Source organism: Paramisgurnus dabryanus, chromosome 5 (assembly GCF_030506205.2).
Source record: "Paramisgurnus dabryanus chromosome 5, PD_genome_1.1, whole genome shotgun sequence".
Lineage (NCBI taxonomy): Eukaryota > Metazoa > Chordata > Actinopteri > Cypriniformes > Cobitidae > Paramisgurnus > Paramisgurnus dabryanus.
In genome coordinates this window covers 48,623,667-48,649,796 of record NC_133341.1, presented here as the reverse complement: position 1 = coordinate 48,649,796, position 26,130 = coordinate 48,623,667, and the positions used below count along the sequence as shown (strand labels likewise).

The 26,130-nt window shown below is 35.8% G+C and overlaps 3 protein-coding genes across 5 annotated transcripts in view; 2 read left to right on the top strand and 1 right to left on the bottom strand.

Annotated features, from left to right (window-relative positions):
- Positions 1 to 872: 872 nt before the first annotated feature.
- bspry (B-box and SPRY domain containing) lies at positions 873 to 10,850 on the top strand. Of its 2 annotated transcripts, none has more exons than XM_065284586.2 (6): positions 873 to 1,551; positions 4,015 to 4,107; positions 4,873 to 5,103; positions 5,415 to 5,440; positions 5,550 to 5,674; positions 8,782 to 10,850. In XM_065284586.2, the coding sequence occupies exons 1-6, from the start codon at positions 1,174 to 1,176 to the stop codon at positions 9,333 to 9,335; spliced, it is 1,407 nt and encodes a 468-aa protein (XP_065140658.2). In that variant the 5' UTR covers positions 873 to 1,173; the 3' UTR covers positions 9,336 to 10,850. The 2 variants fall into 2 exon arrangements, with proteins under 2 accessions (XP_065140658.2, XP_065140657.2); XM_065284585.2 differs by having other exon boundaries at positions 876 to 1,551; positions 4,015 to 4,113.
- On the bottom strand, positions 10,248 to 21,682 carry coq4 (coenzyme Q4 homolog (S. cerevisiae)). Its single transcript, XM_065284588.2, has 7 exons — positions 21,542 to 21,682; positions 17,296 to 17,439; positions 16,701 to 16,797; positions 16,467 to 16,569; positions 16,261 to 16,390; positions 11,958 to 12,051; positions 10,248 to 11,042 (listed from the first exon to the last, which is right to left on the bottom strand). The coding sequence occupies exons 1-7, from the start codon at positions 21,600 to 21,602 to the stop codon at positions 10,841 to 10,843; spliced, it is 831 nt and encodes a 276-aa protein (XP_065140660.2). The 5' UTR covers positions 21,603 to 21,682; the 3' UTR covers positions 10,248 to 10,840.
- traf2b (Tnf receptor-associated factor 2b) overlaps positions 21,570 to 26,130 on the top strand; it is a 29,137-nt gene continuing 24,576 nt past the window's right edge. For both annotated transcript variants that reach the window (XM_065284582.2, XM_065284583.2), the window contains exon 1: positions 21,570 to 21,709. In XM_065284582.2, the coding sequence (XP_065140654.2) occupies positions 21,593 to 21,709 (117 nt within the window). In that variant the 5' untranslated portion in view covers positions 21,570 to 21,592. The remainder of the gene's footprint in view (positions 21,710 to 26,130) is intronic.

The window sequence follows — 26,130 nt, the reverse complement described above, 5'->3', positions numbered from 1 at the left end:
TTGGAAAAACCTGCCAGCTTCAGGGGGAGGGACTAAAGAATTTAGAGCGTAAACCAATCGTAAATGAGTACTGACTGCGGTTCGTCCAATAAGACTACCAGTTCCAAAATGCTCAACGTTGCGTCATTAATTCTTACGTAGACACATCAACGACAAACGTAAAACTGTTAGACCGGTTTGTCCAATCCGAATGCTAGATTTCGAAGCAAATCCCACTTATTTTTTTGACCACGCCCTTTCATTACGTAAACAAAACATGACATTTTAGCGCGAAATGTTGCTTATGCTCACTGGAAGTACTAGTGATGATATTGATAAAATACTGATAGTGCAACAGAAGATCACGTTTTAATCGCACATAAGTGATTGTTAAATAAATGTATGCAGGAACTATAAACAGTTTGGCATTTGCATGACAAATAATAGCATCTCTGGATTTGAAAGTGAGGAAAAGATGCGCATACATCAACTAAGACATTTTTTCGTGTTTTGAAACTGGACTTATTTCAATTAATATTTGAGTGTAGAATTTTAATTTCATCTGATAAAATTGACTTATATTTTTTATGTGAATGCATGGAGATATTCCCTAAATATGAAATTAACTAGAATAAAATGCATTTTCTTTTAAAACAGCATATTACTGGAAATCCCATGATACATGTGTAGGCCTATGGCAAAATTTTAAACTTAATATCAGAAGATGGTATTCTGTCACTGTAGCACACAACATATTAGCATTTGTAAGTTGTATGGATCGACTCTTCAGTTGATTTATTGGTGCGTAAAAAGTTACACATTAACAGCGCAGGGCTTTCCAATTCTTTTCAGTCATTGGACAGTTTCATGCCTTTGACCTGGATGGAAATTATTATACTGTAGCCAACCCTAACCCTACACACACTTTATTTCCTTTATGTCCTTATAATACTCCTGACTCTCTGAGGCTGTGACAATACTGACTAATGACCACAGACAATATAGTACTTGCGCACTCTTCAGTTCCTTAAACTTCCGTGTTACACACCTGCGAGGGCGACCGAAAGGCAGGGCTCTGAAACTGGATACACCTGCGCCACAGGTATTTTTACAGTACATACATCAGTGAAACTGGCAGGTACACGCTGTTCATTCTGTTTTAAATACTCAACATCTTAGCATCTCATCGGTACCATGAGTGCGGAATATAGACTTTGCGAACTGGAAACGGTGTCCTTGCATGTCAGTGACCAGGAATCTGACCATGGTCTGGACGACTCTCCAAAAGAAGTTCGAAAAAATGTATTTGAAGACGGTGGGATGTTTTCATACACTAATGGCACAGTAAACAGAGAATCGTCGACAAAACCTGTACAGATAGTGAAGAACCATGTCAGCGATGCAAATTCCCTATCGGCTTGTGAAGAACCGAAAGTGTGTTCAGATCATGGATGCGAACTGAAGTTATATTGTAGTACAGAAGGAAAAATGATCTGCTCTCAGTGTGTGTCGGATGGATCTTGTCAGGGTCACGCGGTGACAGAACTGGTTACCCGGGCAGCAGCAGTAAGGGTGAGCAAGATGGTTAAATAACATAATTATCTTAAAGAAAATTCTTTCTCCTGGAGAGAAGTTTTGTCTCCCTTTTTTCGCATGGACCCAAGGGCGTAGCCACATCCTAAACATTGAATGGACCAAAACATTCAGGGCTATTTGCATATATATTCAAAAAATCCAACATTCTGATTTTTTTAGGGGGGGGCATGTCTATTGTGGTTACTGCCCTGCCTGGACAAAAATATTATTGTCTTCTTTAATGGACATTTGGAACATGTTTTTGGTAAAATAGTTTGAAACCATACATGCCTCCATGTTATTATGTTTCTCAACCAGGGGGCTGTGGTCCAAAGGGGCCTCAAGATGACTTGAGACAATAAATAAGCATGAAAGTGAGCTAAAACAACTAAAAAACAAGATATTTATTTGCTTTTTTTTATAACAATAATGCATGTTTCTGGTGATGCCTCATATAATATAAAATAAATAAATATTTCAGTAAGTAGAAATTGTGAGTGGGGGGCTTTAACATAAAAAAAGATCTACTGTTAAAATAAACACTTTTAAAGCCCCTTAGCTGCCGCTATCCTGTGAGCAGGACACCTGAGTTCACTTCAATATTTTGGTGTAAATTTGTATCTATCACGACAAACTATACATCATTAGAAAGGTCTAACAGTTTGGGATACATATTTTAACAGTTTTATAAAATAAATTATGAATGGAGTGTCCCTCAAAACATTTATATCTTACTAAATGACACTTTCCCACCAGCAGGACACCTGTTTTGCATGTGAAGAGTTCTTATTTAATCATGACAAACTATAGAAAAAAGTTTGAAATATAGTTTGAAAGCTCTAAAAGTGTAGTTTTTATATTTTATCACCATTTTAGGACAATTATGATGTATTGAGAGACAGTTTCTAAAATATCACGTGGCCTCAGGTGGACCCAATCTGGTTTTACATATACATAATACCTAAAAAAAATCTTGACAAACTGTATATATCGTTGAAAAAGCTCTAAGAATGTAGTTTTCATATTTCATCACCATTTTGGGAAAATTATGACATAGTGAAAGTCAGTTTCTAAAAGGTCAGAGGCCCACATGTAGGCCCAATTTGTTTTTACACTTAAACCCTACTCTAAACCTAAAAAAAAAACATTAATATTCATAACACTATATCTTATTATAAATCTTCAAAAATGTTGACAATTAATATATCAATGGAAAGATGAAATAATGTAGTTTTCATATTTTAATGCATTTAAGCAGTAATAACAATGCAGTGACAGTAATTTACATTTTGGACAAAATGCAGCAAACCTTTGACATCTAGTGTCCGTTGTTGGTAAAACCATTAATAGTGTGACACAAACCACATTTTTTGTGATTTTAACTACAGATTTTCATTCACACAAAAACCACAATTTTATTTGATTTTTTTTTTTTACACTAAACACCAAAACTAAAGAAGCTCACACAACAGGCCAGAAGCTTGTAGGGCATCTCACGTATCGCACATTGGATTCAGCACAAGCTTAGCAGACAGATTTTTACATTCATAGAAAATAATGTGTTAGATTTTTAGATACATGGCACAATGCGGTGCTTCTCGCCTGTTGTGCGACCTCTTTTACTGCATGTTTATTTATTTGAAGAATGAATAATATTATGAAGTGGTACTTAGGACACCTTACGATTAAAAAAATGTAGAATGGGAAGACAAATATCCCACCATGTTTACACAAAAAATTTATTATAAATGAGGAAGTAAATATTATAAAAGGCATTATTTTTATATCTTTCATGTTGTTCTCACCTGGGGGGCACCAGATCCAAGTGGGCCCCAGTTTTATGACATTTTATGAAATAAATATTTCTTTAATAAATTCTATGTAATTAAACCTCAGACCAATAAGGGTACTAACCAACAGCACTCCATTTTATAATTTAATATGTTTTGTTTAGGGAAAATTCTAAGTTCACTTTGTTATGAATTTTCTTTGGGGGGACACGAAGGGATGCGCCCTGCACAAGGGGGCTCGTACGTCGAAAAGACTGAGAAGAACCACTGTATTAAATGGATAATAAAGGCACTGTTAATCCATACTGTTATTATAACAGTGACAAAAATATACATTACAATATACAAATCAAATGTATCTTTTCTACACTTTTCATTTAATGAATGCTTATACGATGTAAAAGTCACAACTTACCATTTGCTTTGTGAATGAAAATACCTTAATTTTTATAATATAATGCTAGTTTATATTTATTACTATAAGTAGTGTGTTGCCAGTAATATGAACCATTCTATGACATTTACTCAGATTCTGTTCTTTCCACTGAGAAACTCAAATGCTATCCAAATCCATTTAAAGTACTCCTGCATACAGTTTTAATCACACTTGCCTGCACTTAAAATCCTTTGTCCTTTTATAAACTGACATAAGTTTCTTTGTTTTAAACAGAATCAATTGGTGGATGTCTGTGAGAAGATGCAGCTTCAAGCCCTGCGTATTGAGCGATTTATCGACCGTACACTTACAGCAAGAGAGAAAGCTGTACAAGTATACTTGATAAATTCACTCATTCACACTTATAGAGAAAAAAGAGCACTATAATAAGACTGTGGAAACAGTATTAACAAGAAGCACAGTATTATCATGGTTTGTTGATATTTACCATGGTAAAACTATGAATTTTTTGACATAACCAGTCAAATGTTTGGGGTCACTTATTCTTATTTTTTATTTTTTTCATTTGATTAGAATAGTAAACTCATCAACGTTTGAACTTTGATGAGTATAAAGTTTTGACTTTAAACAAAACTATCTGATAACACAAATGGAATGATTTATGTGTGACTTAAAAATTAGCTATTTTATTTTTATTTTCATTTTTTTTCAGTTTGCATGTATTCTTGGCATTTTATTATTTAGCAAGAAAGTTGCACCTTAAGATGCTTTATTGAACAATACTTTATTCAGCAGTATTGAAAGAGTTCCCATATATTTTCGCTCTTATCAGCTGCTTTTTTCATTATATTGTCCAAGTTCAAAAACATTTTTTTTAAATGTTAGTTTTTAAGATCACAAGAAACCCAAGACACCCTTTGTGTTTTATGATCCGAAAATGCCTTTGGAAATCCGTTGCCATTGTATAATAGTTAATTTGCGACATTGGTACCATGGCAATATCTTGGGGTGCCATGTACAGCAAAATTATGGTACAAAATGCATCCTCAAAATACACTCAGTACATATATCTATACCTATAGTTAAATCAGGTTAAAATTGTGTAGTAAATAGTATGTGTTGAATTCACAGGTAGATGCAAATAGCGCGAGAGAGCGCGTGCTGTCTCAGGTGAATGCAGTGCGTGAGGCTCTTGAGGATGAAGAGCAGCATCTCTTGGAGGCCATACAACTTGAGGAGGAACGCGTGGAGCAATGCCTTCTTACTCAGAGAGCACACTGGACACAGACTCTAGAGAAACTCTCAAACGCACGCACCAGTCTAGTGCACAAACTTACACACTCCACAGATGTCATGCTTGTGGTGAGTCAATAGAGAACACAAGAGTGGAGAAAAGGTGCAGATATGGGCACAATTTTTTTGGACATTCAATTACAGGTCTCCAGACCGAAAACTGTATATAATTGTATATTATCATTTTTTTACTTTAAAATACATTTGTCTGTATACTTCAAGCTAGCTTGTTAATGTTTCTAGTGTATTGTTTAGACTGGAAAATTTACCAAGATAGTATCTTTTGATATTAATAATCAACTTAAAGAACATAATAATGTTCATTATAAAACATTTTATGATAATCTATTGATTGTTGTATTTTCATTCTTGATTTTCAGAATGCTAACCAGGAAATATACGACAGGTAATTGTTAAAATGTAATTTACAATCAGTGCAATTTTTAATATGTTATGATGAATGTATGTGTTAAGATTAGTCAGATGTGATCATTGTTTGTACATAAATGTTTTAGGGTTGAGGATGCAGAAGGTGTCGGTGAACCCAGAGACACTGAGCAACTGAGAATGAATAGTGAATGTAGCATCAGTAAACTCTTGGTGGGCTTATGGGCCAGTGCCATACTGCTTGGACCATCTGGTAAGCACAGTTCTACTTCAATTTAGATGCTAAACAGATAATTAAAGATTTAGCACATCTAGTCCAATGATCACCTAGCTTTCAATGGGATTTAAATAATGCATATTTCCACTCTAATTCTGAGATTTAGACAGAACAAGAGTTTAATTTAATACCATTTATATAATTTTAGATGAATGTGGTAGTTGACATTCTCAATATTTTGTGTAGTATTATAACTGATTTTTAATTTGTAATTATTTGAGGTAGGGGAGAGCGGGGTATGTTGTCACACTTTTCACACTGTCTAACATTTACTGAGCACCATACATCAAAATGGTATAAATCTCATACCAAATGAAAGAAGGAAGTCTTGGGCACATATGTTGTATTCATAACATCTTTATATCTTATCTCATTACAGAGTTGTAGACTGTTGAATAGTGACTGTGCACTTGTGACAATTTGCCCCATCGGAGGGTAAGTTGTCACACTAGGGCGGGTAAGTTGTCACACTAGATTATCTAAAAATAAGAACACAACTACTTAATTGTGAATATTGATTTTAATTTTTAAACTCAAACCAAACTGGAAATATAAACATCCGTGCCTGGAGAATCTGGAAAAACAATTATTTCAATCCAAATAATGCACATTTCAATTAAGTGGCAAGACCACTTTACTTTGAACTTTGGTTCAAATGTTCTATGGCTTTCACATAAAACCAGATAACTGAATGGAACGCTGCAGATAACTTGCTTAACTTAACATGTTTAACCTCTGAACAAAACAGATGCCCTGTATGACTAATAGGACTCATCTCCAGAATCACAATTCTGACACACATAAATTGCCTGAGGTGCAAGCATCATGGGCCCAATTGTTGCATTTTACACATTTTACCCAGGTCTCCTTTGGACGACTCTTTGAAAATGGCTCTACACAGACGAGGCAGAAGCACTCTTCATCATCTGATGATGACTCTTGCATGATTTTTCTTCTTTTAGCTGCCTTGTTTTTCATAGGTCCAGATTTCTGCTTCCCTTTCTTTTGAAACAGCTTTTTGCTAGATTGAGGCTTATTCTTTTCTATATCATGTTTTCTGAGCATGTTCGATGTGTTTGTTTGTACAGGGGCAAGTTGTCAGATGTGACGACTTGCCCCAAAGTCATTGAGACAACTTGCCCCATACTTACTTGTGTGCTAATGTTGTCTAAATCTCAAGTTTAGCTCATCATATCACTTTAGCTAAAGTATCAAAAGACACTTTACGGTCTCCTCTATTTTGTGCAAAATAATCATTTTAAACATTCACACCTAACAAAGTTGTATTGCATAAAATGTAAAGTGATTTTTTTTTACTTTTTAAGCAGAAAAATAAGAAAATTGTGCTAACCTCAGATTACAGTGATCTTGACCACATGTGAACAGGAAGTTGACTATAGAAGAAGAAGTCACATAAAGTGGCTATTTGATTTTTGAGATAGAGCCTCTAGTGTTGGAGTTATTAACAGTGTGACAACTTACCCGTGTGACAACTTACCCCGCTCTCCCCTACTGAAAATTAATTGCGACCCAGCCTGTGAAAACCCAGCTCATCATTATATAATGAGACTGAGATTTCACAGACAGAGTCACATATGAAGAGTTTCGTTGCAAAACGAGATAATTTTACGAGTTTTTAATTTTTTTGTCAAAACGTTTATTATTATGTTATCATGTTATTATTTTGTTTTATGGTGCTACTTAGCTTTATTTTTTAAGTTATGAAGGTTTAAATTAAAACAAACCAACTGCAGTTGATTTGATGTTAATTAGAATGCACAACCAAAAAACGAGATTTCTGAAAAAAAAAAAAAAACGGAGTTATCTCGTTTTGCAAAGAAACTCTTCATATGATTATAACATAAATCATAAATGCTATTTAAGCTTTATATATCAAAGCATATCAGCTGCAGTACATATCAAGGCATTTGAATCTATTTATCCTGACAAAATAAGTTGTTTTCATGCTTACTGTTGAAACTTTGTGGATGCATTATATCAATTCAAAACTAAAAAATAGCCTGGAAGTAAGCAAAAACATAAAACCTTTGAATCATTTGTAGGCAATAGGATTTACTTCTCTTGACTTACAGTACAAGCTTTAATGCCTTTCTTACTTCCTGCTCTTCAGTTCTGCAACATGTCTAAACCAATTTTCCGTTAACCAAGGGTCAGTCCACAATATGGACAATTATATAGCCTGTAATTTATATGTTATTGTTTTTGTTATTTATTTTTATGTTATTTTTAATTCATGTTAATTATATGTAATTAATGTCCAGTCAATTTAAAATTACACCTTGGTTAAAATAAAATGTATGTTGCATTACACAACCTAAAAAGTTTAAAATAAAATACAAATTAAAATCATAACTGAATGTTTATATTTAAAATATGTATTATTCCCGCCAATGTTGCGTAGTAAAATAAAAACGAGAAAGTTTCTATTGAAAATGTTTTTTTGTGAGGAAAGTGAAATTATGTAGTCATCTGCCTAACTCTTTCCCTGCCAATGACAAATTTCTATGGCAATTCATATTTCCGCTATTATCCACTATGTGGCGCTCTTACCCAACTTATAAAACACTGAAGCATCAACTGATCTAAAAACTGTAAAAACTCAAAGTATGTTTTGATTGTCATTCTAAATCTGTTCTCTAACAATCATTTACAAAAATGCAATTATCTCAGCTTTTTGTTCAAATTTTTTTATTTGATATAAAATATATATTTGATATATTGTGTGTTTATATGTTTAAAAAAAGAACATTTTCTGGATGGCATTAAACTTTTGTAAAAATCAAAAAAAGCTGGCGCTGACTGGCAACTTTTTTTTGAAATGCTGGACAACGAAAGAGTTAGCAGTAAACAATTTTTCTGCTCTCTATCATTTGTCTCTGCACACAGGGAAAAAACGATGCAAGGTAAACCATCTTAGATAAGAGGTTCATTATTGCATGTATCTTATTTATCTTGTTAATGCACTGTATCCACTGCTGCAATGAATGCCTCTCCCTGACCCTTGTCATTTGCCATAGCTTTAGTGTCATCTTCATGTATCTCTCTCTCTCTCTTTTCTTTAGCCCACGGTTCAACAAAGCTACAGTTTGAAAAGAAAACAGTCAGCCCACTTCTCTCCCTCTCTGACGACCAACGCACTTTAACATTCCTGCCCAAACGTCAGCGTCAGACACCGCTCTATGACCCAGCACGCTTCGACAGCTGGCCCAATGCCCTCTGCTCCCCTCCCATGTCCTCCGGCACTTACAGCTGGGTAGTCGACGTGGGCACAAGTGCCGCTTTTAAAGTGGGTGTATGTTGTGCCAGCATGGAACGCAAGGGGTCCGGCAATGATGCCCGGCTGGGCTACAACGCGAAATCATGGGTGCTTTCACATTATGATGGAGACCTTTCCTTCTGCCATGACGGATGTAATGTGGGTATATCTGCGGTTAAGAAGCTCAAGAGAGTAGGTCTGCTGCTGGACTGGCCCAGTCAGACGCTGCTGTTCTATGATCCTGAATCTATGTCTGTGCTACATGTAGTCAAACATGCTTTCAGCGAGCCTCTGCTGGCCGCATGTGCTGTAGCTGATCAGAGTGTCTCTCTAGTCAACTTAAAAAGAGTGAAGGAATGAAGGTTTTTCTGATACAGAATCATTTGAAGTGTAATTTTTTTATAATGTTTTACATTATTCGTGCAATTGAGGATCAATAATCATCACATAAGAAAAGTGTGATTCTCTCAGTAATATTGTAGAAGGAAATTTGTTGTATATTTACACAGCAGTTATTTTTGTCAGAATATTTGGACAGGCTATGTAACAGTGAATATTTATATATATTTTTAAGTTATTGAACAATTTTAATACAATCCACTCACTCTCTCTCTCTCTCTTTTAGAGCTGTATATATGTTAAATTAGTACAATTATTGTTGACTTTTTGTATTTATTATCCACATCACAAATATCTGTGACAGAACACAACATGCCTGTATTTGAAATTTGAATAATTAAAATGGTTCTGATCATGTTTAAACTGGCATAGTTAAGATTTAAATGTAATATTTACCTTGTTGTTTGTAAAAAAGCATGATGGTCACATCTGGAAAGTAAAGATTATTTTCGTTTTAATCTGATATTGACCGATGAACAACTGTTATTTTCCAAAAAAAACAGCTTTTTTGCGATCTACCGTTTTCTACATAAATCATCTTACATAATGTAAAAACCCATCAAAAAGTTTGTAAGCCCTATTCACTTATTCTTTTTTACTATGGAGTAAATGGGGCTCACAAACGGTTTGGTTACAAACATTCCTTAAAATATCTTCCTTCGTGTTCATCAGAACAAAGAATGTATGCAGGTTTGTAACAACATGAGAGTGAGTAAATGATGGCAGAATTTTCATTTTTGGGTGATCCCTTTAATCCAAAGCAAGAATTGCACCACTAGAGGGAAGCAGAGGGCAGAAATCTCCCTTCTTTGCTTTAGAATTAGAGAACATGTGAAAAAACCCAGACATAAATCAAGAAACAAATCTACTAAATCCAAATTTGTTCAGCATGTTTAATTGGTTTCAGAATGCAAATATGCAAGTACCATATATGCAAATTTATGGTGATATAAATAATACAAACATGACTGATTTTAATGTATACAAAATTATAAATTACACATTACATTACTATGTATATTTTAACATTTACACTGTACATTTTGTGAAGTTTTGGAACAGACAAGTTTTGTGATGCATAAAGGTTATGTTACACTAATACAAGCAGTAATAAATAATTCTGTTGACAATAATAGGGAACTATTCAAGTTCCTTTCGTATTAAAAACAAAGAGATGATTCAGCTCCCAGATTTGCCTATAGTTTTATATTTTGCTTATATAAAGAACCAAACATCTTCTCCCTGAATTCTCTAATACTTTTTGACAAAATGAAAAAATCATTTTCTCTTGAATTCTGTTAAAATTTATATAGATTTATGCCTTATATTATTTTTCATTGTGATTATTTTCAGACAGCATTTCCTGTATAAGGAGGAAGCAGGATATTCAAACATGATGATCTTTGTTTTTTAGTAGGATGTATGGAAGTTCCTTGTGGGTTAAACATTTCAGTCAGATAAATCAGTTAACTAATAGGTTTACTGCTCTCTGATGTTTTTTTTCTGATGGCAAGATTGAGTGGTGGTGGTTCGATGTTCAGTTCACGTCTGAGATCATGTAGGTTCTGCTCCCATCTGCGCTCATAGAAAATGCTGAGAACACAGCGGGCACGAGTGCCACTGCGCAAGGCCCATGGCCCAAGAGACTTAATCAGCTTTTGTAGACGACTGAAACACACATACAATTCAAGTTCAATTTTACAAAACTTGGGAGGAATCCAAGTTGTTTTTACAAACATACCCTAAAAAACTTTATTGCTGTACATGTTCTGACAAATCAAAGTCACTTATATATAAAAAAATAGGTCTGTGCAAGGTGTTTTTTTGTTTTCTGTATTTTTATGCTACATTTAGACATATTTCCACTGAACATCAGACGATGGCAGTGGTATCTTAAAATGTACATTAATTTACTAGAAACATTCAAAATGAAACAATTTTCATCGGTCAGACACAGTATTGACTTTTAAACGCTGTGTACTTTCAGCCATTTATTTTATAGTCAGTTTGCAGGAAGTGTTGTCTGTAGGAGGAAGAAGGAAATTACGATCTTTGTATTGAGTTGTATGTTTGTTATTTATCAATAGTGACAACATCACCAGTAAAGTTAAACATCTGGTCATGATGTTTAAAACAGTCACAGGAAGTCATTCCACTTGGCGGTCATGTTTGCAATGCCTATAAAAGGCAGTTATTTTTGTCAAGACTAAGTATCTATATACTTGAATGTGGGAAATACAGAAAGCTGTTTAAAGGCAAAGGTTTGACACGAAGATAGGGAGATTAGATTTCTACTGTGGGCCACACTATCTAATGTAGGACTCCTTGTTCATCGTATTTATAACTTGCAAAAAAAACAAAAAAACAAATGCAATAAATATTGAAATCTATTGATATTTACTACTTACACCCTGAATCAAAATGATTTTGATTAAGCATTTGCGTTTGCCCTGTACTGTATATTATTTTTTCACAAACATTTATTACATGGGAATTGTAGTTGTGTATTTGTCCTTTGTATTTGTTAATATAGTTTTACTTGTATATAGTAAACCGAAAACAAAGCTCCAAAACTGTGCATACCTGACAGACAGGCGGAGGGGTCCAAGTGTTGCTCCAAGTACACACATGGGCAGACCAGTCTGTGCAGCCTCAAACCATTTCACAGCGACCTCACCTGTGGGCAAAAAATCATACAGCTTATGGAAGTTTGCTGAGGTCCCAGAGTTGAACGTACCATCCCGCATTGATAGTTTTTCATATCAAATATTTTATTTTTCCGACCAAAATAATAATAATAATAGAAAAGAAATGTACAATGCAAGGCAGAATTGTACTGATATAATAGTCTAAATATAGCTCTAAATATGGGTCAAGCCCAAGATGGGCCCAAATTAACAAAAAGGCAAGTTTGGAAAAGCACTTTCAAACAAAAAAACCCTCATGATTTTAAACAGAAGTATTCCAAAGTTATAAGCAAAACTAACAATTTTTATTATCTCTGCACCAGTAGGTGGTGCTGTAAACAGATACCAAGCTTCATGTCAAAAACAAAAAGTTTTGCAAAGATACCACCTTAAATTATTTTGGCATGCTCGCTCGCCGTTAAATTTGCTTTTGCGGTATACAAGAACAAATTGGTCTATCAAAAAATCTTTTGATAACTTTGTTTGGACTGTCTGTAGATGCATCATACCAAATTTCAGTCATATCAGACAAAAATTGTGAAAGAAGTTTGAAAAAGTAGGTGTTAAATAAAGTTGGCGGACCAGATATTTGGTTGACAATGACACCATCCTACTCTGCATGATAAATCTAATGACATCCGTTTCAAGACAAAATTGCCAATGTGTCAAATAAGCATTTTTATCCTTTATATATTTTTACCACAAGGGGGCATAAAAATGGGGCAACTCATGAGGCAATGACTTCGGAGGCATGAAGGCAGCTCAGATAAGCATTTTGGACAGACTTCATAGGCAGCGTAATGGAATTCAGTTTGAAATATAAACAGAGTGAACTAATTCCATATTTGAAAACTACAATACTAACTAGCCATGGAATTAAAAGGTGTAAAAAGTGAAGATATAACTAAATTTACACTAAATTGTGCTCAAGCTGATCTTGGACGTCATTTTATTTTTTTTAAACTCGACCAGTATTGACCAATTACATTCCCCATGCACGCCCATGCATAGAATTGTGGGACAGGACAATGTAGGTATCTCAGGAGACAGAAAGTAAAACTAACAATGGATTTGTTATGTCTATAATGTCACAAGACCATCCCTGCGTTCCAGTTTGGTTTTTTATGACCTTCCCTCGCTAACTTCCCTCAGTCTCGTTCACTCGGATGTACATCATTGCTTACGTTGTACGAGTGACCACTACTGCTGAAACACTTGAAGTAGGTTCAAATGGATCGCCCTAAGCCCTTGATCACATGGAAAGGGGAGACCGCCCCCTCCATCATTTGAACTGTGCAAAGCGCAGGCTGCTGAAGTGACGTCACAATCGTGTTGTATTGTGGTATATGGAGCTGCCTGAAGTGTACATATGAAGTAGACTCGCCCCCTCGGTCAAAATCAGGGGAGCGAGGGTCCGTCCATAAAAACTTCCCTGGTTCACTTGACGAAGTAGAACGCACTTCAAAATGGCGACAGGGATTCCCCTCGTGAGTGCGTGTCTAAAACTGGAGTGGAACCCAGCCTTGGTATCTCGGGAGACAGGAAGTAAACATAACATTGTATTTGGACGTGTATGGAATGTCTCAAGACCATGGGTCTGCAAACCTGTTCCTGCAGGGCACCAGTCCTGCATATTTAAGGTCCAACACACCTGCCTCAAATTTTTGGGTAGCCAAGAGTAACTTAATTAGCAGGTTCAGGTGTGTTTGATTGGGGTCAGTGCTGAAATCTGCAGGACAGGTCCCTTGGGGAACAGGGTTGGAGACGCACATCATATGAGTCAAACAGGTGCGAATCATCACAAGGCCAAAGATTCAGAGGAAAGAAGAATTTGTTTCTACCAATTACAAGTCAGAAGTAGACTCAAAAAATACTGAGTTATTTTCAACCCATCATTGGGTCAATACACCAGTGGTGTCAAAAGTATTCATATTCATTACTCAGGTAGAATATAGGTACTAGGGTTTAAAAAGACTTCTGTAGAAGTTGAAGTATCAACTACTCAAGTAAAAGTGTAAAAGTACTGGTTTCAAAACTACTTAAGTATAAAAGTAAAAGTAATGAAAGGAAAAAATTGCCATTAAGGAAAAAAGCCTGGGCCGCGCCACAGGGGCATATTGTGCACTACCCTATCTCCTCAAAAAAAAAAAAAACTTTTCTAAAGGCCATAATAACTATAGTGTAATATTAAAATGTTAATGTTACAATTTGGGATGCACTAGAGGCCAGGGGTAGGCAACGTCAGTCCTGGAGTGCAGATGTCCTGCTGATTTTAGCTCCAACCCTTATAAAACCTTGGCTACCTGTAGTTTCAGGTGACTTTTTAGACCTTGATTAGCTTGTTCAGGTCTGTTTGCAGGACATCGGCACTCCAGGGCCGACGTTGCCTACCCCTGCACTAGGCTATCGGTTTCAACCACATTTATGCCCATTAAAAATGATGCAAGATGGTGCAAGGGGCCCCAGTCTTATAATATTTTATAAAATACATTTTCATAAATTCTGTGTAATGAAACCTTAGAAAAATAAGGCTACTAAACAACAGCAATACACTGTATAATTTAATATGTTTTAGAATGTTTTATGTCATACATTTATTTGGGGGGGGGGCGAAGGAATGCACCATACAAAAAAAAGGTTTGAAAACCACTCCATTAAAGAACCATATGTGTCCTACTGAGCATCAGCATGTGTCCCATTAAGAGAAAGATATGATGACTAGTTGCCAATAAGTATTATAATGGTACAAAAAGTCAAAATGGGGGAAAGCCCTCAAGGAACTAACATTTAAAAAAAAATGTTGGACGGGACATAATTGATTGCTACCAGGTAAGCGGTTCTTATTTTTTCTCTCCAGATGAAAGTTTCTTTCATTCAGTTCTAATTACCGAAACATGAGTTTGCAAATGCATATATTTAATGTAATATCATGTTGCGGTAATTATCATTTTTGATAATGATAATCTAAAAAATTTAAATAATTCTATAGGAAATGTTTTTAAATCCTATAAAATAATGGTTATAGTAAGTTCAGACCATAATAATATTCGAATGTCTTCAAGGGCTTTTTAAAAATTCAGATGCTGGACACCTAAATTTGGATTTCGTAAGAATCACCCAATGTCATTTAAACAACTGAAGTTACATGATATAAATTGGAACATTTTCATATTATTTAAATCAGGAAGATGCGCAGCGCTATCAAACAAACTTTTGATCATCTGCAGTCAGGTGGGGGGCACTAATTTTGTACTTAATAAACTATTATCTTTAGTACTTCTTTCCTCTTTTAATAAAATAATCTAATAAAATAATCTTTAAAAAAATTATTTTATAATTCTAAAATAATCTTAAGAACATCTAAGTGTAGGCCACTTATATGTGCTATTTTCAAACGTCATGAAAATTAACTAAAATGCTAAACATGTATTAAGGTACCACTTGTAGTAATACATTTCTTTGAGATAGTAGGTTAAAATCGCATTTTAGTCAATATTAATGGTGTTTCAAAATAGCAAAAATAAGTACACTTAGATAATCTTAAGAACATTTAAAAAAATTATAATAATACATTAAGTACAAAATTATTGCATGAAAATAGAGCACTTTAAGTACATTATGGAAGTGTACTAATTTTTCACATTGGTTATTTTACTAGTTTTTCCAAACATACCTTACAAAAAACAACAACTGGTGAACAAGATATGCCAGTGAAAGCTACTTCAGTTAAGACAGCTCAACCAAGCATTTTAGTCTTGAACTAGACTTAAGCCCTGTCTAGGAAACTGCCCCAGTGTTGTTTGTTCAAATCTTAATACTTACAACTTGGGACCAAAGTTTTAAAATCACTGACTGACTTGCTTGTAAATGATGCTTGCATTTATTATAATTTTAAAGTCAAATTTGAATACTAAATTGAAATATTAAATCTTAAGGCATACTGATTGGTCTTTCTTTTGAAGTTTTAAAATGTATCTAATGTACATAGTTACAATGTGTTGATTATCATGCAGACAGAAAACATGCATGTGTACCACGTTGCCATGAAAACAAACATTGTGTTTCATTTACACCACACCAGGTATTCTTATGCAGTTTGCAAGCCCTAGTATTTCTTTTAATAAATGTAAATCCTCTAAATAATCAAATCTAAAAACAACTACAACAGTACCGATATTTTCCATTATGGTAACACTCACCCAGCATGTTGGTTGGCATGCCAAGCAAGGTATGCAAAAGGTCGTGGACTTCACGATATCGCTGCATGACATACGCAAGCTCCTCATCATCCACAAACTTCACATCAGCCCGTGAGTCAGGGGTAACTCTCTAAAAAAGACGAGACGATCGTGTGTGATTTGACCATTATGTATTAAAATGTAAAAAATATTTGAGCGAATTTTACATTTTCTTCCAGGAAACGAAGGTACTCTCTTCCTAATGACCCATCAGGCAAAGCACACATCCGAGTGACGTCCAGTGTAGATAGGCGGATCCGAGGACGTTCTCTACAAAGTATAAACAAATGACAGAACTTTTCCAAAACATAATATTACAGATTGCCAAGGACATCTGGAGTCCATTATGCATAACAAACATCAACATTTAACTACACTGAAAGTAAACAAATGAGACATACGTCAGAATTGTGTAACCTTCAGGGTCATTTCTCATCTGATTCCTAAGATTGACCAGGGCCATGTGACCAGTGGTCTCCCCAAGCACTGCGACCATATCTGTGAAAGGTTAATGTAAACAATTTGAGTCATGGGGCTAACCAACAGAATTTTAGATGACATCATTTACAAAATACCACCCTTTATTATTTGTTTATTACATATTTTGGTCATTGCATCTTGAGCTGCTATTACAAATCTTGCAATGACTGACTACACAGTTCCATTTGAAGATTGGATCCCAACACTGGCATAGAAAAAAATGTCTAGACGAGGTGATGTCACGTAACAGTTTTACTACTATGAATCAGCAATCAGGGCACCTAAAATATAAATGTTGTTCTAATGTCCATCCCCTTCCTATGAATCCATTTATTGACATTCTCATATGTAATGAGTAAAAAATAAATTATTAAATAATTTTCTCTTTCACTCAAAAATATGGACTTGCCATCTACTCAGAACAAAAATGAAAGTATCAATTCTTATTTAGGGACATCATGAATAGAAACCTATTTTGTAATCAGATTAAATTAATAATAAAAATAACAGCTTTACCATGTCTGTAGGGGTTCTGCAGGGCAGCCACTCCTGAACCCACAGCCAGAAGGGCTTTCTGAGCAGAGCTGGTTGGAATGTGACCTGGATACAAACTTTCATTTACATTGGAGCCAAGCCTTATGTGCTGCTGCCAAGAGAGTACTGAAATGAGAGAAAAGTGAGACGTTGAACAAATCCTGAAGTACTTCCAAAAGTAGGAAATTCTGCTAGACACAGCGCTCCATGTAATACAATTTCGCAGGTCAGAGTTCACCAGATTAGAACTTTGCTACAAAGCGACATGTCAAATTTCATTGCACAAGCTTGGGTTTTTTGGTCTGACACATTCACTTGCGTATGAATGGAAGTCAATAGGTGCATGTGTTCAAGTTCATGTAGTGCTACGCAGACTGATTGGTAAGGTTTCCCGTTTGCAGTCGAGGGAAGAGTTGAAGATGGAGCCGTCAAGTCAGAAATCTGCTGCTTGCCATAGTGTCCTGAGTGCCGTGTTCTCTGTTTTTATCGCAAATGAAGTGAATTAGATGGTGAATTAGTTAAAAATATACTTTTTAGCAAAAAGTTGCAACCAGAAACACTTTATATCGAAGATTTTAATCACTGCTTATACTGTATGCCCGACAGGAAACATCCTCCTACATTATTAAAATTCCAAAGAGTTTGGTCTTGAGTTGTAGTCGAAGGCCCTGTCCCAAATGGCACACACAAGGACTTCTGGGTTGGTAAAGTGTGGGGAGCCTGCAGCAATGCGGGCTTCGCCAAAGACCACATCAAGGGTGCAAAGGGGGCGCTGATGAGCATACTTTGGAGCGTAAAAATGACAAATAGGACACCCTATGGACTCGTAGACTGAGCGAGCACGGGTAATTTAAGGCCACGAGCCCGAAAGTCTACATGAAGTGCGTCATTTGGGACAGGGCTGTTCACACCTATTTGGATGAAAAGTTTAGGGTGCTTCTGAATGTGCTTCCTCGTCTCCTCGCTCCTACATCCTACAACCCGGAAACCAATTGAGCTCCGCCATCTTGTAGGACATCTTCTTTCTTTTATTGCACCATGCACGAGGAGGAGAGGAACGAGGAGTTAGGAGGCTTTTTGAGGAGTCATGAGCGATGATGTATCCTATGCGGAAGTGTTTTATCAACTAAACCTGACATACGTTTAAATCTCCTCCCCTTTCACATAGTCACGTCTTTAAACACCCATAAATGTTAGTATTAATCATTAAATTATTTTAAACGTTGACTCGTTTCAGACAGTATATTTAATATTTATGTATAGAGCACCAAAATACAGTGGGGCTCGAAAGTTTGTGTACCCTTGGTAAATATGAGCAAAAAAGCTATTAAAAATAATCTTTAATATTTCTTCTTTTAAGCTTAAATAAACAAAATCACAAAAATATAATGTTTCATTGAAGTAAAACTATTGAAATTGAAAGGAAAATTACATTACAAAATAAATAATTTTCTCTAATACTCACTGGGCATAAATATGGGCACCCCTTTATTTAATCCTCTTTGCTATCTCCATTTGCAAGGATATCAGCTCAAAGTCTTCTTATTAGGGCTGTCAAAAGATTAATCGTGATTAATCACATCTAAAATAAAAGTTTGTGTTTACATAACATATGTGTGTGTAATGTGTATAATTATTATGTATATATAAATACACACACATTCATGTGTATATTTAAGAAATATTTGCATTTATATACTGTATAAACATTTATATAATTTATATTATATAGAAATATAAATATTTTATATAGAAATATAACCAATTTTTCTTAAATATATACATGACTGTGTGTGTTTTTATATATAAATATTAATTATACACACTACACACACATATGTTATGTAAACACAAACTTTTATTTTAGATGTGATTAATCACGATTAATCTTTTGACAGCCCTACTTCTTATATAATGTCTGATGAGGTTGAAGAATTCATGTCAAGTGATCTTAAGAGTATTCCTCCATACACAATACAGACCTTCATATGTTGCTGCTCTCTACTTTTCATTCATTTTCTGTATGGTTAAGGTCAGGGAACTGGGATGGCTATGGCAGGACCTTGATTTTGTGTCAGGGACCTATTTACTTTATTTATTTTGAACCAATGTCTTAATGAAAGATTTTACCATGACCCATTACAAGATTTCTAGCAGAGCAAGTCAGGTTTTGACTGTTTAATCTGTTGGTATTTGATATAATCCATGAAGCAATGTATCTGAATAAGATGTCCAGGACCTCTGGTATAAAAGTAGGTTCAAAACAATTAATATCCAGCAGTATATTTAACTGTAGACATGGAGCACTTCTTATCGCATGTGTGCACCAAAACCATCTTGTGTCCCTGCTGCCAAAAATACTTTTCTTCGTTTCATATGGCCACAAAACCATCCTATTTAATTTGCCATACTTGAACTTTAAATAGGACTTGGTTTTGCGTACATATGAAACGAAGAAGAGTATTTTTGGCAGTAGGAACACAATATGGTTTTGGTGCACACATGGATTAAAAGGTGCTCCATGTCTACAGTTAAATTATTTTTATTTTTGTGATTTTTTTATTTAAGCTTAAAAGAAGAAACATTATAGATTATTTTTTATAGCTTTCTTTGGTCATATTTACCAAAGTTGCACAAACTTTCGAGCCCCACTGTATATAAATGAACAGTGGAATAGACACATATATTAATTTTACAGCACTTTAATGTATTTATTTTAATGTGGTAGGCTATGACCTCTAACTCAAGTAAGTATTTAACTTTATTTTTCTTTTTAAATATTTGGGGTTTTTAATGCACTTGATAATTTGATAACAGAGAATTAACTTTATACAGAGAGTAAGGAAAGATATGCCATTTCACGTAATACTTCGTCTCCTCTATCCTAGGAGGGTGGAGCTAAGGACGCAAAGGAAAGGAAACGAGGATGCACAAATAAGAATTGGGAAGCACCTCTAGTGTGAACGCGGCCGTGTCTCAATGCAAAGGCTGCAGCTTTCGGAAGTCGCATATCTAGTCTGCATACGTCATCAAGTGTGTCTTGTTTCAGAATATTAACAATTATAAAGTTGACTGTTATTTTTTGTTAATAGTAAATTGTTTTATATGACTATGAGTTGTGAATGTAATGGTCAGTTAACTTCAATAAACCAGGCTTGATGACGTATGCGACCTTCGCAGGCTGGAGGAGCTGAACACGCATGACAGCTGTCATGCAATGATGATGTAGTTAGAATGATAGAGTAAGGATTAACAAATAAAGATAAATAGGCAATGGTCTATTTGTGAGAAGGAAGGGGAAACCGTTCTAAACTTCAGACTTATCACCTAGTTAATTTGCCATCCAGCACCGTAGGTGGCGATAATGCTCCTTAGGAGTTCATCGCCATTAAACAAGAAGAAGGAAGAAGAAGAAGAAGAAGAAGAAGAGGGAGGAGCTTCCATAGCATCAGCTTCTTGCTGACGCAATGTAACTTTCCCATCTCTCTTACGATAATAACGTTTTTTTACCAAATGCCACTGGAATAGAGCTGTAAGACGATATAAAATGTCACCAGTTGTGTGTGTGTGTGTATAAAAGTTCTCACATATAAGACTGTGTCTAAAACAAGTGAATTGGCATATACTCATACGAAACGTTCATTGGAAATTTTTGAGAAGTATTTGGATGTTAATTTTAAAACTGTGTATTTCCCACCTTCCGCATTTACCGACTTCACAAAGTTTGACTGGCAAAACTTTGCTGTGTCAATTTTTACAAATTAAGCTCTGCAAGATTCCAGTAGCTTCAGTCTGCAGACGTTTGTGTTCCACTTTAAACGCATTATAAATAGTCACAAGAACTAAAGGCGAATATCTGGCTGAAGTAATCGCGTCACCAGAAATGATGAATAGCATGCCACAATGTTTACATTTGTAGAGTAGCGATTATGAATTAACAGCGAAAACCAGCCCATGTCTGATCGCTAAATTATTTTTATTGCAAGACAACCATCTGAACACTGGATGTAACTTATTAAATTACTATATGATCGCTGTGTTAGATGGCACGTTTTAAAATATTTAGAAAGGGCTTACATCTTGCACAATACTGGTTAGCAAATAGGCTAGTGGCAAGGTCAGAACGTTTCGCTATAAAATACGCTTGCTATATAGTTTTACTAACGTTACACAATTCAAGCGTTTAAATATGGAACTAGCCGCACTGTGAAAACTTTGTAAAAACTACCTCCATATGAATGTCGACAATATCCTCGGGACAGTGTAAAAACACTAGATAATGTTCGCATCTTCGATTGCGAGCTACCTACTGGTGACTGACTACATTCCTGGGCGTGTTCTTATATTTGAAACACCACCATTTGGTGTGACTTCTCAGAGTATTTCAGAGCGTCTGGTGAGTACCTTTTACGTAGTTTTTGGTTGCTGTGATATTCACGGTATACAGCCGTAATACAACGATTGCGACACGTCGGCAATAACTCTGCAGTACGAATGTAGAGTACGAGAAGCGAGTTGCCATTTTTTTGCCACTGTTTGAACCGTATATTCATTTTTTACGCTGTTAGTTAGATTTCAAATTATTTTTATTGAATTTAATTAGTTGTTATTCATTTGGGCATTTGAGGTAGATACATATTACAATAGATTGTATGATGGTTTGTCTATTTGTTTTGGTGACTGTAACCAGGGAGTATGTAAGCTGTTTAGCCGACATTTTAAGGCCTAAACGATCTTAAAGGAAAAAACTTCCACAACACTGGATCTTGCGTGACCTGCAAATGTAATGATTTTGTTGTTTGCTGTTTATGATTGAACGACTTTATGATTTGGAGTTCTAGATGTGTCGTTTTAATGACTGAAATTAGACTGAGCTTTTTAAAAACATATGTACTGTTATAATATCTAGTTTATTTATTGTACAGTTACAAGTCTATACATCTAGCTGCATTTATTTTGATTTCTGTAGATTAAATAATACAGAATGTAATTCTATAATATGGTACATTACCTCAAATAACTGACAAAGTTGGTATTGTAACATTTTTGAGGCAAGTATTGAGTGAAGTATTGAGTCATTGTTTTTTCCCAAATTACTCTTTGATCATACATCAAAAATATATATTTTCTAGGATGTTCTATACAATTGAAGTAAATAGTGATCTGAAGATATTGAAGGTCAGCTCCTAACAGAACAAATAAGCATGAATAAAGTATAATTTTAAGCCATTATTTTGTGGAAATCTCTTTCCCTCTGCCATCGTTCTCAAATATTGCTTTTAAAGGGCAAACATTATGTAATCCACTTTTACAGGGTGTTTGGACAGAAATTTGTGTTGGCAGTATGTAAACACAACCACCATACAATGAAAAATCCACCCTTTTTAATTCCCATTAAACAAAATCAGTCTCATTAGACATGCTGTTTTGATTCTCTTGTTAATGTGATGTCACACTAACAAAGCCCTGCCCACAGCCACTTACTGACTGGTTAACTTTACCCAAAATCTGTTTTTAAATGTGTTCATTTAGCATATTGTAGCAGTATTGCGGTTAAAGATACTATTGTTTCAGACTGTATTCACAGGAATCAGATCTATTTTTGAACACATGGGCTTCTGACTGTTGATAAGGGAGCTGTAGCTCATTTGCCTTTAAAGGAACACACTTAAAAACAAGACTTTCTGCTGCTGCCCAAATAGGGGCATTTGGAAATGCCATAACAAATATGTGGGGTATTTTGAGCTGCAACTTTACAGACACATTGTGGGCACACCTGACACTTGAAAAAATTGGCATAATATTGGCCCTTTAACGATTCTGCTGTTTAGATGCACAAATGTGAATGAGATTTGATAGTTACACAAAGCTGTCGAGCTCGTTGTTGATTCAAATTCAGTACACCAGCAGTGTTTGTACTTGTTGCATTTTCTTGGCAGTCAACTTAACATAAAGTTCATGCTTTTGGCAGATTATTTAATGCAAAAGTTCTTGCAGTGTTCAAGGTATGGATTTTTATTGGTTTGTGTTCCCTGGTAATCAAACCATCGACCTTTGCATTGCTAATAGAATGCTCTGCCAGTTGACCTGCATGAATACATTTTTCGGTTGGTTTATGCAAATCTAACCCAGAGACCTGGGGCCAAGTACATTTCTTATGAGTGGTGTTGTGGCCAATGTGAATGTGTGTGCATGTATAGTGTGTGTGTGTGTGGGTGGGCGTGAGGTTGGCGTGAATGATTTGTCTGTTACGTCACCTGCGCACCTGTATGTGCTAATCAGCCAGGGTAGTAAGGGAATCACTGGGAAGCCAGAGGGGTAAGTTAGCTGAGGAAGCCACACAGTTTTTCAACCTCAGCTGTGCGATGGTGATGGTTTTTAGTCTGTTCGTCCTTGAACGTTTAAGTCAGTCGTTTGTATATGTTTTTAAATTTACATAATAAAGAAGAGTTAATTGTACAACGATGGAGGACCTCATTTATTTGCAACAGCAAGAGTTGGAAATGGCTTCAAAATACCTGTAGTGGCTTTTTTTTTTGTGGACAGATTGCCACTACATTTTGTTGAAAAACTCAGCTTCAAAGCAAGGAAAGATTGGATTTGCCACGCGAAGGACAGCGCCGCGCTTCATTGATTGAGTCCCAGCTGAATCCACTCACTGCAGACACACGCTTGGAAAGAGCTTCGCGGAGGAATCACGGTAGGACAAATTAAGGATTGTTACAAGTTGTGTTGAAGAGATTGGCCTTCTCACAAAAAGGACACAGGTACGTCCTGCTACAATTCTTAATAAAGCCTTCAGCAGTTCTGCTATATCAAAATGAGTGATGTGTCTGCAGCTGTCAATCAAAATGAAACGGAAAATGAAAGTGGTAAAAGATCGGTCAAATTGACGGTCAAAGCATTGCAATTACAAATCATATCAAATCAAAAGGAAAGGAATTCCAGGTTAAAGAAATTACACAAACTAACAAAGGATGTTAAACAACTGATGCTTTTAAAGGGAAATGTGTCTGAGGTACAAACAAAGTATGAAATGTGTTTGAAACTTTGTGTGGAAATTGAACAGTTTCACGAAGCATTGAAACAAAAATTGCCTGATGATGAAATGTCAAAGCAAAATGAATGGGTTGAAAATCAAATGCACAACAATAAAGTAATAATACAAAACGTGGAAAAGTGGTTGTTTGAAAATGGGGACAATGATGATGATGATGCTGCATTAAATGAAGTTGCACCAGCCACCACTGTGGTCACTGATGACATTAGTCCAGGGGACAGCGTTTCTAATGTTGGTGGTAAATCAGGCTCATCAACTGGCCGTTACAGTTGTAGGTCTTCAAGGTCTTCAATTTCCTCTGCATGCTTAAAAGCAGAGGCGGAAAAAGCCGCTCTTATTGCTAAGGCAGCTGCCCTTAAACAAAAACATGAGCTGGACGCTCAGGAGGAGCAACTCAGGCAAAAAAGGGAATTGCTGGAATTGCAAAGTCAAATTGCTGTACAAACTGCAAAGGTTAATGTTTACAGAGGATCTGATGTGGAGAGCTCACAAGCTCATTCAGATGGAATGAATTCGTATTTGCGAAGTTCCAAACGTAAATCTTCTCTCAGACTCTCTGCTACGGAATTTGTTCCACAAAGTTCAAAGCCTCAATTCAATCATCCACCAACAGGAGGCAGCAATGCGGCAGTGCAAACAGAGGTTCAACCTACGTATTCCAATCCTCAGTTTAATCTTCCACCAACAGGAGGCAGCAATGCAGCAGCGATAACAGAGGCTCAGCCTAAGTATTCTAATCCTCAGTTCAATCTTCCATCAATAAGAGGTGACAAAACTGTCATATCAATGGGAGGAAGACGCAAGGAAATATTTTCAGAGTATGTTGTACCAAAAGCTCATGCTCTGAATCCCCAACCAAGCATACCTCAAATATGTCACGAAACATATCATGCAACACATCATACAAAGGAACCCATTCAACATGTTGACCTGATGCAAACTAATGTGGACCAGGGCAATCTTCTTTCCATTATGAAACAACAAAACGACATAACAGCTTTATTAGTGCAACAACATTCTTCATTATCATTACCTCCAAGGGATATACCATGCTTTGATGGAGATCCGCTAGAGTACAGCACCTTTATTAGAGCATTCGAGCATGGAGTGGAAGGAAAGGCCTGTAGCAGCATTGACTGTTTATACTTTTTGGAGCAGTATACTAAAGGACAACCTAGGGAGCTGGTTAAGAGCTGTCAGCACATGCCACCAGACAGAGGATATCAAAGAGCAAAGGCCCTCTTACAAGAACGTTTTGGAAATGAACAAAAAATAGCCACTGCATACATGGAAAAAGCTCTTGGATGGCCATCAGTAAAATCTGAAGACATTGAAGCTTTGCAAGCCTTTGCTTTGTTTTTACGTGTCTGTTGTAACGCTATGGAGAACATCAGCTATATGTCAGAGATGAATATGCCATCCAACATGCGTGCTATTGTTTTGAAGTTACCATATAAATTGAGGGAAAAGTGGAGAAGCACTGCTTATGAGCTGCAGGAAAAGCATAGTCGTCAAGCACGTTTCAGTGATATTGTCAACTTAATTGAAAGGCAAGTGTCTATTGCTTCCAGTCCACTTTTTGGAAACATTCAGGATACAGTTACCTTAACAACTAAGCATAAGGAGCGAAACAAAGTCTCACGAGTATGCTTTAAAGGAAAAGGAAGCAGTTTTGCTACTTCTGTGGCAGCTGTCAATTGTCAACCTGTGACTCAAAAGCAAAATGAGAGAAACTTAACTGATAAACCAAATAAGGT

Bases quoted from the DNA above. Each gene is read 5' to 3' on its own strand.
- bspry (XM_065284585.2), top strand. From the start codon at position 1,174: ATGAGTGCGGAATATAGACTTTGCGAACTGGAAACGGTGTCCTTGCAT. The intron at 1,552-4,014 runs GTGAGCAAGATG...TGTTTTAAACAG, and splicing joins CCCGGGCAGCAGCAGTAAGG to AATCAATTGGTGGATGTCTG. The intron at 5,104-5,414 runs GTGAGTCAATAG...CTTGATTTTCAG, and splicing joins CCACAGATGTCATGCTTGTG to AATGCTAACCAGGAAATATA.
- coq4 (XM_065284588.2), bottom strand. From the start codon at position 21,602: ATGCGAACATTATCTAGTGTTTTTACACTGTCCCGAGGATATTGTCGA. The intron at 16,798-17,295 runs GTAAAGCTGTTA...AACCTTTCACAG, and splicing joins GCAGAACCCCTACAGACATG to ATATGGTCGCAGTGCTTGGG. The intron at 16,391-16,466 runs GTAAAATTCGCT...CGTCTTTTTTAG, and splicing joins TTCGTTTCCTGGAAGAAAAT to AGAGTTACCCCTGACTCACG.